This window comes from Propithecus coquereli, unplaced genomic scaffold (assembly GCF_000956105.1).
Source record: "Propithecus coquereli isolate 6110/MARCELLA unplaced genomic scaffold, Pcoq_1.0 Scaffold143, whole genome shotgun sequence".
NCBI lineage: Eukaryota > Metazoa > Chordata > Mammalia > Primates > Indriidae > Propithecus > Propithecus coquereli.
Genome location: NW_012138636.1, coordinates 167,189 through 182,307, shown reverse-complemented (window position 1 = coordinate 182,307; position 15,119 = coordinate 167,189). Strand labels below are relative to the sequence as shown.

At 34.4% G+C, this 15,119-nt stretch overlaps 1 protein-coding gene across 1 annotated transcript; it reads left to right on the top strand.

Moving 5' to 3' along the window:
* The first annotated feature begins 1,409 nt into the window (after positions 1-1,409).
* Positions 1,410-14,989, top strand: YIPF7 (Yip1 domain family, member 7). The gene is given in 5 exon segments (XM_012639885.1): positions 1,410-1,414; positions 1,620-1,798; positions 7,324-7,469; positions 11,953-12,134; positions 14,827-14,989. Coding segments are annotated over 5 exon segments (675 nt in total).
* The last annotated feature ends 130 nt before the right edge of the window (positions 14,990-15,119 follow it).

Sequence of the window (15,119 nt, the reverse complement as noted above, 5' to 3'; positions counted from 1 at the left end):
ATATTTTTGTCCTGTAAAAAATGTGTTTTTCTGTTTAGGGAGGACTGCATCAAAGTAGCTACCCATACGAGTCCCCTCATTCACAGAGGTTGCTTTGTAGGTAATAACTGTGAAGATTACGTTTCCTCAAGCCTAGTTAGTACCACTGGGCATGAGTCAGGTGGGGCCAGGCCGGTGCGTCAATAGCGTAGTCTTATTTAGACACTGGTCCACTGAATCGTCGTTATTTGCCACTTTTATTCTTCTAGAATGGCTTAAATTTTAAGAAATGCATGTTAAGGTGACTTTATCAACCAACAAGCCATTCAGATTCTTATTTATAATTTTTTTCTACCAATACTTTTCAGAGTGTGCCTGCTTTGCTGAAAAAAAATTAAGAACATAACAGATGGCTAAATGAATAACAACAGTAGGTAATCGGCATATGTTCTTGGACATTCAAAAAATATTACCCAGGTCCCTTCTCCTAATTAGCTTACAGTTGAGTTAGCGAATGATTAAGTGTTTTCGTATCTCTCTCTGTCTCTCTCTCTCTCTCTCTCTCTCTGTGACTTTCTTTTCCAAAATAGGTTATTTTCTTGGCCAGACTTACTCATATAACAAAGGTTGAATATGTTATTCTTAGATTTCATATTAAGATTGATGTTGGAATAAAAGTATTAAAAGCCATTTTGCAAGTATTTCACCATAGAGATCATGGAGAGTTCAAAGTTCAGAATCTTGGACTGTATATTTAGCTTAGTCCCACAGACTTTGATGAAAGAAACCTAAACATGTTAATGGACAACTCTTTACGTTTCTTCCCCTTCTTTCAGGTAAAAACAATTTAAAATGAACAAATAACCTCACACACTCTCCCTTTTCCCTTCCTTTCTGTAGCTCTAACAAGAAGTTATTTACAAAGATTGTTGTTGTCCAACTTACTCATACAAATGGTAAAATAAAAAACAAAAACACGGTCAAGGATGTATTGAAACATCATATTTTGGCAAAACTAAATTTCTCATTTCAAAAGAGGGGACTCCAAAACCAGCTATAGAACACATTTAGCTAGACACAAAAGGTAGTTCAATTGGCAATAATTGTCTGGGAATGGCCAGAACTGGAAAATGGATTATTTCTTTACAGACTCATTCGCAGTTAGTTTATGTATTTATTTTTTCCTATGAATTGACCATACTATTAAAATTATGATTTTTACTTGCTGCTTCCACAGACTTACAGGGACATGACGGTCAGTGAAAAGGCAGTGTGTGAGGGGAGCAGAGCACTGCTCAGAAAACCTCAGCCAGAGTCCCGCACCTGCGGGATACTGGGCAAGTCATTTAGTCTCTATGAACCTCTGTTTCTCTTTCTGTAAAATGGGATTAAGAATACATTTTACCTTGTAGAGTGTTAATAGAGAAAACATGAGGTATGGATCATTTTCTAGAAGTCTTCCTATGACCAGTTATTTAACTCTTTTGGACTAAAGGTACATTTGGAACAAGTTATTTCTTTCATGGGTAAATATTCATAAAACTAGGCGAATTCATGAAAGAGAAATTTTAGTTTTCTTACCCGATTTGTTATGATATTTTTTCTTAGATGTGTAAATATGAGTATTTTTCTTTTTCTAGACAACAAGTGGATGAGCAGCCTCAGCCTGCCTCTTTTGTTCCATCAGAAATGCTCATGCCACCAGATTATGCAGGACAATTTTTTCAGCCAGCCTCCAACTCGGATTATTATGCACAATCTTCTTACATTGGCAGTTTTGATGAAGAGCCTCCTTTGCTAGAAGATAAGTTAAGGAAGTGTTATTAATGTGTGTACAGCTCAAAGAATAATAGCAATAATTAGCACTTAATGTGCACTGTCAGTATGTTGTGTACAGTGTTTCATGCATGATTATTTCCCATATAACAACAGTTTGCTAAACCAAGGCACTTAAACTGTTGGAAGTTTGTTGCATGTTTGTGTAAGGAAATTGGAAGTAGATTTGTGCTCTTGCTGTGATATTTCTGCAGTTATGAAATGTTTTCTTCACTGTTTCTTAAATTTGGACACCCTGGCCATGTTTGGACGACAGCAAAGACATCTTTTGGCAGAGTGGTTATATCAAAGCACCCTTCCCACCCCAATTAATGAAGCCCTTCAAAACAGCATATTTTATTTTCTGCTATGCTTGCCTGGGAGAAAAGGGGATAGCTTCTCAAATTAATATTTTTGTTGTTGTTGTTGACATGGAGATAAGCCATTTTTTTACTTCCCTGATTCATATGAGCTCTCTCATCTCAGCTTGGCATAGGTAGGTGGAGAAGAATATGATTGCAGTAAATAACACTGCTAGTGGGAAGGGAACCCAGAGACTCTCGGAGCTGAAGGTCCTTAGGGGATTTCAGAGATGTTCCATGCATTGATTTTATACACACACACACACACACACACACACACACACACACACACACACTCCATATCTGCTGCTTTCGCTCTTAACGAATGTCAACATGATGCTAGCAGCCTAGGTGCTAAAAAACTAAAACTCAAGGGATTTAAAATTGAGAGCCAAGCAGAAACATTCACTGGTTGACTACTCCAAGTCTTTGATATGTAGTCAAGAGAAAAGGAATAGATTAAAATTACCAGTATTTTATATCCAAAGATCATTGTTTGCCTGATATGAACACAGCCAGCCACCTGGAATTGAAAGATTCTTCTTTCTTTGCCTTGAGAATGTTAAGATGTTTAAGATTAAAACAATTCAAAATAGTACAGAAAATTATATAATAGATCTACTGGCTCTTTAAAAGCCAGTTAAGTTTTTGGATCAATTATATTTAACCAGTTCATTCTATTTTGCTTCTGCAATTAATAAACACCTGAAAGTTATAAGCTATTCTTGTTAAAAATTTTTCTTGACTCCACCAACATCTCTGTTTAAAAAATAAATAAATAAACTATCAATTGTCTGATTGTATTCAGTATAGAATTTGGAAAATATAGAAGCATATGAGTAAAAATATAAAAATCACTTCAAATCTTGTCTCCAAAACATGACTACTATTAACAATTTGATGTATTTCCTTGAGCCTTTATTCTCTTTTCCTACAAAGGTATATGTATATTATGTGTGTATATATATATGTATATATATATATACACACACACATACATACTTAAAAATGAAATACTATTTTTCAATGAATGTATATGTATTTATGAGTACTTAAAAATGAAAATAGGATCATATTATGGTTACAAAGATATTTATTCTTTTCAGTTACCTTGTATCATAGAAAGTTCTAGGCATGCATTCTTTAAAGTCATTAAATCTTATTTGAAAACACGACTTATAATGGCTTCACAATATTCTATCACATAAAAGAACTTTAATTTAAACACACCTTAATGATGTTCCTTATAATACGTAATGCTTTGGTGAACATCATAGCCAACAACCTGTCACCTGGAGAGAGGTCTCCAGGATTTATCTGCAACAGTGGGATTACTGGGTCAAAAGGTACTTACACCGTCAAACCAATCTCTGAAATCGGTGTTCCACTGTACCCTTACAGAATATGAGATGTCTTTGTCAATATTTTTTTTTAAAAAAGGAATAATTTTTATTTCTTGGTTACTGGAAAAGTTTGACCTTTTGTCATGTGTTTATCGAATATTTTTATTTCTTCCTACTTTTCATGTTTTTTGGGTCAGATTCTCTATTGGAATCTAAACAGTTTTCTTGTTTATTTTTAGAGACATTTATGTAGTAAAAATATTTATTATCTGGAATATGTATTTCAAATATTTTTTTTCCTAGCATGGGTTTGCCATCTAATTTGTTTATAGGTCTTTGGGGGGGCATATAAAAAATTTAATACTTTTGTTTTAGATCCAGAATATTTTTCTTGGTAACTTTTCTTCTCTCCAGTTGCTCTTTTGTTTAGCATCTCTTTCTCCAGCTCTCAACACTATTTATATCCCTTTATAGATTTTCAAATTTTTAACATTTTTTTGTTTTATATTTAAATTTTTGATTTGAGAGTTGTTTTTAGCTTAATATGTGAGGTAAGGATTTAACTTTAATTTTTTCTTTACTGGTTAACCATTTTTTTCCTGAAACATTTCTACTTAAAAGAAATGTCTCTATTGCCGTATGCTACACTCCATGCATCCTCCTCTAATGTCTCCTTAAATTTGATAGAAAATAAACACCAGATTTTCCTTCACACTTTATACAACTTAGAGAAAATATTCTAGATCTTTTTTCTCTTTGTGATCACCTATACCAAATATATAGTATTAAGAGAGAGAACCTGATATAATTTTGCATTTGGAATCTATGGAATATCTAGACTTTTGATCCAATGTGTTGTTCAGGCTGGGTGATTTGTGAAAGCCTCAAGCCTCATCTGTCTAAAGATATGAAACAGATATAGTCAGGATTTCTATGATAAGGTAATAAATAGCATTTGCTAGTCTTTATTGAGCACACATCAAAATGGCCTATAACATTATGAAGCTATAATAATGAAGATTTCTTGCACAAAAGTATGTTATTTTAGAAATGTGCTAATTTATTCCTTAAGTGCTTTGTCATCTAAAATGCTTATTTGGTTTTATGTAAGAATAATAACCTTTGTATTTGATAATATACAGTCAATATGTTAATGAATGCATCTTCAAAAATAATAGTCAATTCAAGTCTGTCAGACCAGAAAAAATTACTGATATTTGGCATTTTGTATTTGTAGCATAGCCTGATGTTTACATATGAAAAGCCAAATGCCACAATTTACATAGAAAATAAAGATTTTAATTCATTTTTATAGCATATATATTATGACTTTACTACCACTAGATGACAGCAAAACAATAAATTTTGCATTCAAATTTCACAGCAGTTTCATCTTCTTTTATTTGGTATAATATGATGTTATATTAGGATCTACAATTAATAAATACTCACAATCTCATTCACATACTTTGTAATAAATTCAAAGCCAAAATATTATGGAGTGATATTTTAGAAGAAAGCACATAAAATCTTTTTTTTATGAAAATATTTAGTAGGTCTTATGCTCATTTATTGCTTCATGACTCAATGTTGAAACATGTGCAGAAGTTAATTATGCCATCAAATAAATGGTTAGAATCAGTAATGATGCCGCATAAAGCATTTTTCATCTGAGTCTTTTTCAGAAATAATTATGCTTTTTGAGGAAAAAGGCTTTTGGAATTAAAGACCACTTTATTGTGGTAAATGCTGAAAATATATTGTTAGCGTTAATGCCAAAATTGAAAATAAAGCTTGAAAACAACATAAGCTTCAGGTGAAATGAATTTAAAATACAGCATTTCTCAATTGTTAATTTCTTATGCTATTTGAAAAATTATATTAAGCATCCTAACCTTATTTTAAGCTTGGTGACCTGCTCATATTCTGCAAAGGGTATGTTCATTAAGAAATATACAAACACACTATGAAAATAAAGCATGAAACATGGAAGTTGAAATGTAAATTATTTGCTTACAATTAATTTAACTGGTCATTTTTTTTTCTTTGCAAGCTTGGAATAGCAAATTTCATCCTGGGCATGAAATGAGTAAACTACTCTTTCTATCTTAGTTCAGACCAGTGCCTAGATGACTCTTTGAAAATCTCTGGGGTTTTAGAGCAAGGCCCCTCTGTGTCACGGGAGTCATTAAAAGTGCATCTTGTATTCTGTGCACAGAATGTCAGGCATGCAAGATATTTAAGTGGTACGGGCTGCTGTAAAAGAAGTTTAGCTCTGCCTTGTAGCTGACCAAAGAGGGTTGCTAAATCCTTGCAAGGGAAGCTGAATGCCACATATAAATAAACTTAAGAAGATAGTACTTCACATGGGAGAATTGGGCTTATTTAAAAAAATACAACTATTATGAGATTAGATGGATTAGATGCACATTGACCAAACCAGAACTCCATGATTAAAAGCATGCAGTCTGGAGTCAGATTGTCCAATGTTGAAACCTAGATTTTCAATTACTAGCTCTGTGACTTTGGACAAGTTATTTAACCTCTCAAAACTCAATCACCTGATGCATAAAAACAGGAATAAATGAACAGTACTAGCTTCATCGTGTGTGTTTGAGACCAATGCATGTCAATCTTGTAGAGCCCACAGTAAACACTTAGTAAATGGTAGTTCTTTTTAGTTAAAATATTTGTACTTACAGTAGTTTAGCTTCGGTTCTTCCTAGCTTCCACCTCGCCTGTATTGAAGTTTAAAAATGATAGAAGGAGAGTAATCAGTTTGATTGCTAGTTAAGTTACACTCTTCTCTTTGAATGTTCTCTTTTTCTACCCAAGATACCTCTTAGTTTATAGAAGTGGTGAGAAAAGAAACCAATATGGTGTCGATAGTTATTTCCATGTTCAGTGGATGTCAAATGCCTGAGTGTTTTTCTTTATAAAAATATTATAAGAAGAACACAATCTAGCAGAGGGGTCTGTGAGGTGGCAGGCAGAATTCTTTGGAAAATAAGTATAGGAGGAAAAACATTAGAAATTTCTACAGGACTTTGGACTCTTGGACACCGAGCCGCACTGATTGTGAATATTTTATTCTAACACTACCACTTATAAAAGGGAAAGTTTAACTTGTCTCAATAATTTAATCTTGGAATATACAGACTCAATCTCATAGTGCCTTGACCTTATAAAAGTTTAAGTGCACATTATGATTACTTTATGATTATTTTTATGTGCAAAAAGAGCCCTCCCCTTTTCTCCTCAGTGAGGTTTCAGGCATTTAGCATAAAATTGCTCTTCTCATTAGGCATAGTGGTAGTAAAATCCAAGACTTGGATTAAGTATCATTAGTTTAGATAGTACTACTAATTGAAAAATTATGCCATAGTTGATATGACAAGATTTCAGAAGTGTTAGCAGTTGAAAATATGGAAAGAGGAAATATCTAAATGGGTGATAGGATGAGGCTTTTGGTCTATTAGCTACAATTTTATCTTTGCGTATCATCAATTTCCCAATTTTTAACTAGATTTTAAGCGTGCATTTGCTACATAAATCAGGAAACTTTTTCTTTTATGGACTATTTCTCTAAAATATTTAGTTTGTTTCATTGTTTGGCAATAAAAACTTTTAGTTTGTTTTTTAAGGATTAGTATATATTACAGAAATTTAGATTCTATGTAAGATAGAACATAAAACTTTAGAAGGCATAATAGGACAATCAGATTAAAATTCTAAGTACAGTATTGAAATATATTAACCTTTAATTAAAGAATATAACATTTATATTTTTCTATGTTTATATTACTCTATTTTTCTTTTTGCAGAACTTGGAATCAATTTTGATCACATATGGCAAAAAACCTTGACGGTGTTAAACCCAATGAAACCAGCAGATGGCAGCATTATGAACGAAACGGACCTCACTGGTCCCGTCCTGTTTTGCGTCGCTCTGGGAGCCACCCTGCTTCTGGTAAGTGCGACAGCAGGCACCAGATTTTAACGCTTGTCGTTTTGTAAATACAGAAGAAAGCATGTTGCTTTATGTAGTGAAAATGGTTTAATGCATGACTCAACTTTTTAAGTGAGAGAGCATATTTAATCAAACCATAGGGACAAAAAGAAGCTGCTATCATGTATTACAACAAATAAAAATATTAATTTAAACAGAATTTCAAAAATCAAACCACCAAGTCAAATTTTCCCCAAAGCAAGAGATCATTTATGTCTTTATTGTTATTAAGAAAAGACTGTCAGGCTGGAATAGTTGAAGGAAAACATGGATTTGGGAACTATAAGACCTAAATTTGATTTCTTGATTTCTGTGAGATTTCTGTTGAGACACTGAACAAGTCACCTCTCTTCCAATTTGGTCATCGTTTTCTTTGCTGCGGTATATCCCAAGAGTATTTCTAATATCTTGCGAAGCAGGAGATGAGTCTCCTTGTTTCTGAATAAATTATGAATTGTTTATGAATAAATTAACACATTATTTATGAATAAAACAATTTGCAATGATAACCTATGATTTGTTTACTCAATCTATATATTTCCTGTATAGTTTTAGTTTTCTGCATTTTATGAAGGCATTTTTTCCCTAACTTCACCATATACCTTCTGTATGGGCCCCTTTCATTCTTTTCACCTGGAAGCAATGATATTAAGAGTCACCAAAAGGTAAAAAAAAAAACAACAAAAAAACGTGTTTCCACCTAAGTCAAGTTTAGAAAACATTCTAACTCATAGCTTAAACAAAAAGGAAGAAGAGAAAAATAAAGGAGAAAAGGTCTCGGATTTTACAATGAGGAGGGAATAGTAATACATTAAAAACAAGATGGAAATGGTCAATTCAGTCTGAAAAGTATAGTTTCATTAAGGCACAAAGAGCTAAACTCGGCAGGGGAAATAATTTAGGAAATTAAAGATTCTAGGAACTTTTAAAATAATTTAAAATAACTATTTAACCCTCTTCCCCCACTATACACTTGCCATAAAAATAATTTTCCCTTAATGTAGCTATCATTTTTAAAAGTAGTTATAAAATGCATTTGCAACTAAATAAGTTTCACTTTTCATTTATTAATTATATATTATCAATCAAAATACTGATAGCAGTCTAGTTTCTGTATGGTACTGTGTCCAATAATCACATCATATATATCCTCTACAAAAGTATTTAATGATAACATCTTATTTCTTTGTACTACAGCAAATGTAAATACTCTGTAAATCAAATACTGTATCGACTGGAGTTTTAATTTAGTCTCTAACCTCCCTTCTTCTGTCTTTGCCGCAGTAATTTGATAATCTTAGATTAAGCTGCTAAGTAAGGCCATGTCAATTAATCAAATAGTCAGAAACAATCAATTTAATATATTAACTCATCTTTCTTTTTCAAGTCATTTGTAATAGAACAGTTGCTTTTCTGTAGAAAAATATTACAGTTGGCATTCCTTAAAGGATAGCATTAATCCCACTAAAATCTCTCTTTGATGTATAATGTTAGTTGGAATTATTTAAATGTCCTCTCTTATGTTTTAAATGCAAAACATTATAGGCAAAAAAATTCTTAAGTGGAAGTGAGAAAATTGGATCTACCCTAACTTTTCCACTGGCTGTGATCTTGAATGTTTGGTTTCATATTTATAGGCCCTCATTTTATCTTCTTCAAGACGAAAGGAGTTTATTTGAGTGATTCTTATGGTTCCTTTGAGTTCTAAAATTATGGAGAATGTGTGAAAATACCAATTTTCTGAATCTTTTTATGTAAACAATTTCACTTGGATTTTACCATTAGATGTGGTAACTTTAGAATTGATTTATGATAAACATAGATCAATAAGGATCCCCCTCCAAAAAAAAAACTCCAACTGGATATTAATTGAAGTAAGATTTAACTCAGAATTCATTTGATGCTAGGTTAACTCTGCCCTGGATATCTAGAATTAAAATATAAAGTGTGATTTTATAGGCTGATACAGGAATTATACTAGAGAAAGCAAAACTAAATCCAGAACCAATATCCAAATCTGTTCACTATCTCCAGATACGTAACATTCATAATCATATACTTATCATTTTTATAATTTATGTTGATGTAAAGACCCGATACTTTTTAGTGGGCTTTCTTCAGGTTGAAGAAGACAAACCAAAGAAAACAGCTTCAAACACTTAACACAAGCTTTAGTTTTACTCATTCTTTCCCCCAAAATTATTTTCAGCCCTGACACCAAGATCTAGCACCTCTTATATTATCCTGGATAGAGATTGAGCCCATCCTTGGAAGTGAGGTATCACAAGGATGGAAAAACAAGCACCACATGTACTCACCATCAAATTGGTACTAACTGATCAACACTAAGGTGCTCACATGGTAGTAATACTCACTGGGTGCCGGTCAGGTAGAGGGCGTGGGGGGTGGAGGGGGTTGGGGGGTAAACCCACAGCTAATAGAAACGGGGTGCATTGTATGGGGGAAGGACATGCTTGCAGCCCTGGCTTGGGTGAGGCAAACACATTTCATGTAACCAAAATGCAAAATGTTTGTACCCCCATAATATCCTGAATTAAAAAAATAAATAAAAAATTTTTAAAAAATAAAATAAAAATAAAGAATAGAAGTGGTTTAAAGCAATTGCTCCATGTAACTTTTCTGGTAGGTCTAAGGATGTGATCTGGAAAAACAATATCCATGACCAATATGAAAAAGCATAATCAGAAGAATACTAAGTATTTTAAATTAATATGTGGTAATTAGGGAGGGCTGAAAACTTTTGAGGTTAAAAAAATGGAACGTTTATTTCTATTTCAATTATAAGCTCTCGTTAGACTTTGAAACAAATTTTTAAAATAGCAGTGATGCAGGTCAAATAAAATTACAACTTAAATTGGACAAACTGGCAAGAGGAAGCCATGAAGAGAGAGGCCTGTAATTTAGCAGGAAAGGCACAATTTTACTATTAGTACCAAATTAGTTTCATCCACCCCCTATTTGCCATACTCCATTTATAAAACTGCCTTTTAGGGCCAGAAAGATACAGTTATGTGTCCTTTGGGTGTAAGGAAATTGTCCTACAACATTACAACGAGCTCTATCTTAGAATTATCCCATCCAAGTAAAACATTAAGTAGAATGTCTCTGTAATACATAAAAGTAATTTGAAATTGTCACTATTTTCCTAGCAGAGGAAACCTACCCAATAGGGCAGTGCATAACTGATGGCATGCCCATAACTAGCATTATTTCCTCAAATAGGTATAAGAATATAAAAGATTTAAAGAGAACTTCATGGATACCCACCACGGAAAAGGAAAAACGACAGCTGAAAAGCTCTCTCTAATGAATCAATTTATCAGATCCTTCATTGCTTTTGCATAATTCCCCTGAAAACCAGAGTCAGCCTATTCAACCTCTATCCAGAAGTTACAATCGACTTAATGTAAAGACAAAAAATAAATGCATTATTTACGGGAGCTTTGGCATTCTCAGGTAGCAAACATTAAAAAAATCTCCTGTTGAATGAATATTTGTAGTAGGTTGTGACTTTGTCTGGATGAATTTCTTGGGAGGGATGGCTATTTCTGAATCCTCCTTAGAAGCTTAGTGGTGTACTCTGAACACTACTAACTTCCTTTAACAACACCCCTTTTATGATTCATTACCAGCTGGTTTATATAAATCAGCTTTTCATAAGGTGCTGTCCGTCAGCGTGGAGTAGGCATTATGAAGAACAGAAGGAGTCTGTGGTCAAATAAGTTTGGGATGTGCTGAGTTAAATGTGGTTAAATAAATCCCATTATTTTAAGACTTGTTAGTGCACCTGTTAATGTTAAAGATCCGAATTTTAGAGCCAGACTGCTCGAGTCCCTGCCAATCTCCACCGCTTAGCATCATATTACTTTGGGCAAGTTACTTCACCTGTGTGCCCCTCAGTTTCCTCATGTGTGAAGTTGGCATAATAATGGTCTCTATCTCATAAGGTTGTTATGTGGATTAAATAATATACGTAGGACACGTAGAATAGGACCCGACACAGTAAATCCTATAGATGTTTGCAAATTTTACTAATATGCCTTGTAAATCTCCAAGACTAACTTGGATGTTTTTTCATTCCTTATTTGATCATTCAATTATTCAATAAATATGGGGACAAAATATAGCTTTACTTATGCCCTGTACTCCTAATAGACAATCGATGATACAAACCTAGCAATATTTCATCTTTTCTGTAGCATGTTTGTTCCATCCCAAGTATAGTCAGGGATATTCGTTTTCAGGATCTGAATTCATTTCACCGGCAGTGTTTTCTTCCAGGACCTCCAGTCTCCTGAGGATAGTACTACAAAGATAGGGGGCAGTGTTAAGCTGACTCTAAAATACCGTCTGCTTTGTTGATGTTCAGATTTCCTCTTGATGTCTACTGTGTGTTCAACCTGTTTTCTTCACGTTGTTCCAGGCAGGAAAAGCTCAGTTTGGTTATGTGTACGGCCTGAGTGCCCTCGGCTGCCTTGGGGTTTATGCCTTGCTGAACTTGATGAGCTCCTCCGGGGTGTCGTGTGGCTGTGTGGCCAGCGTGCTGGGTTACTGCCTGCTGCCCATGGTCATCCTGTCCAGCTGCGCCATCTTCTTTTCCCTGCAGTAAGTGACCGTGTGTTCTGACGTTGCATGCACGATCAGCGTGAAGGCTTGCCACCCCAGTGCAAGAGTTAAGCTCTTTCCCATCGTTTTGGTAGTGGAATTAAGGAAACAATGGCTATTAAAAGTTGCACACAGATTCAGAAAAGTAGGTCAGGTTTGGCTCAGGTGCTAGTCCTGTTTCAATGATTTAAAAAATAAATTAAGCCAAGTTATCTTTAAAACTGGCGCTTTTTAAGGCACATTTTTCAATGTGACCTATTGTCATGTGTCAAATAACAACTACAGAAAATGCACTTGCTTGATTTTGGAAGAGTAAGCGTCTGGTGAACATGACAAATTGCTTCTGCTCCCAGGCTTCCTGCCTTCCGGGCTAGAAGCAGCGGTTCTTTCTCAGCTGGGCTCCTTGCAGTGCAGAATTCCCAGGGACGCTCAAGATATTAATGCTAGAGAACTTAGTAGCATATATGTTCAGTCAACACATTTTTTTTCTTTTTCTCCCCTCGCTTAGGCAGTTAGTACTTGCAATTCAAAACTATTAAGAAAGGTACAGTAGATACAAGTTTCTGTTGGGCAATTTCCCAGGGCAAATGCCTCTCACTACCACTTTGGTGAGGAAAGCAAGGGATTCCATAGTCCTTTGTCAACTGCCATGTACCAAACCCACTTGGAAAAATAAACATTTGGCATCAGTGTTCATTCTTCTACATCCAAAGAGATATAGTTTGCATTTTCTTCTTGAATAATGCAAGTCTTAGATTATTAATGTTACATTGGTGAGGATATTATATAAAGAATTTACCAATGCCAAAGATAAACATCTTAAGGAAAGCTCTTAATGTTTTTGTTCAATATAATCACAAATAACTTTTTTATAACATTATTGACAATGACTTATAAATGCTTTTCTTGTTTTAATGTGGTATCATTTTAAAATAACATTCCTAAAGAATAAATTAGAGCAAACCCTTTATCAGCAAGTATTCAGCACTTTAAAGAGAAGAATATGACAGGAAATGTATACCTTGAATGTCTAAACATAATGTGAGTTATAGGTATATAGGTATATTTATTGAGTCTTATCCATGGAAAAATCCCACCTTTGATATGCTGTTTTCTTTAGTAAGCGGGTCCATTCACTCTGTTATTCAGTATAGAAGTTTGGCATGTTAATGCAGAGTTCAGTTCTATAACTTCTACTTCACTTTTGTAAAAGAATACTATTATGATCTATGGTTTAAAAATTCTAAATTTTAAACATTGTTTCCAGCAAAGTTGAGATTTGGAGCATTTTAAATAACTTCAGAGTAGTCAGAAATAGTAAGAAAATAAAAACTAAAACTTTTAGATTTGAGGAATCATTAGAAGTCCAGACTTTTTCATTTTGAAATTATAAAGGATGATCTGGAGGTACTTTATATTAATATTAAAGGGGGAATAAACTATCTGACCCCTAAGACATTAAATTGAAATCTACTGTATCATTCAACTTAATCAGATATAATTTTACATTTTTGTTCACAGAAACATGTACATTAAATCACTCTAGAAACTGTTCCTAATAGGTATTAATTAAACCAACAAATATGGTATTTATTGGATGCTTTTAAAAATATTTTTGGTTTACTGATAATCTAAGGCATTGTAAGCTATACTGTGCAGATTTTCACGTGTTTTACTTCAGTGAAATTATTAAAAGTTGGTATTTCTGTCATTCTCACAAATAGCAAACACAATTCCCAACTTCAGAGTCAAACCAGGACCAGGGGAGGCAGTGTAGTTTGCTGGTGAAAACAGCAACGTGCTAGGAGTTCGGAGAGCTTGACCTGATGCCCACTTTACTGAGCAAGTCCCCGCAGTGCTTTAAAGCTGGGCACTAGATATCTCCTGAGTTCTCTCCTAGCTCTTAGGTCTTATTTTTCTACATAATGAATTCTGTTTTGCACATAAGCAAAGAAATTGACTTTTTATTGTAGGTGCCCCTGCCTAGCTTTTTATTCCCACGGTGGCCAGACTTAACCACCTTATTCGCCTATTCCTTCTTAAAGAACTGATTGCCTCCGCAGTTACTGTTTGAAGATACCAATTGGAACAAATCTGTTCCAGTATCCTAAAGCATCCACACATACACATACGAAATAGAAATTCAGAAATGAGGTGGGAGGCCCCACATATGTGTCCTTTCTTATTTCATGTGTTTGCTACTTGAGCCATGTCGGGCTTTGGTATCTCAGACAAAAACCTGAGAAATGGATCTGTACATAGCGGGGACCAGTCACCCTACTGGAATGTAACTCCATTCATCTTTCTTATCCTGTGGGCCAATTTTTGAAGACAGCAGGAGAAAGGAAATCTGTAGCTATAAGGAAGAGAAGGCTCTAAACACAGTACATAAGGGAATTTCAGGAGTTGGGACTTGAATGTTGACAGATCAGAGTGACTGCTGGTGGTTTCTTCTGTTTTTACTCATTGAGGTTTTACTGAAGTATAAAACATTGAGCCTCCATGGTGAATTTGACTACAGAGTTTTCTAGCTAGCTGAGGCTTTTTTTTTCCATATGGTTCAGCATCTTCATTTTACAAATGGAGAAAGTAGTTATAAATATTGTACCAAGGACATTTCAGAGGCAGCTGTGAGTCAATCATCTCTTTGTCTCCTGGTGTAAGGCAATCACCTCTTTTGTCTTTGCTGTAGGGGCACCTTTGGAACCGCGTCAGCCCTGGTCATCGTTGGCTGGTGCAGCCTCTCAGCTTCCAAGATCTTCATGTCAGCCTTGGACATGGAGGGACAGCAGCTTCTGATCGCATACCCCTGTGCCTTGCTTTACGGACTTTTTGCCCTCCTAACAGTTTTCTGAAGAATGGTGAAGGTGGCGTTTAAAGATTCTAATTCGTTTGCTGTTCAGATTATCTTGGAAATGTATTAACACTCAAATTGAGTGATATCATTTCTGTCTTATTGCTGTTGAGAGAATAATAAGCAGAGAG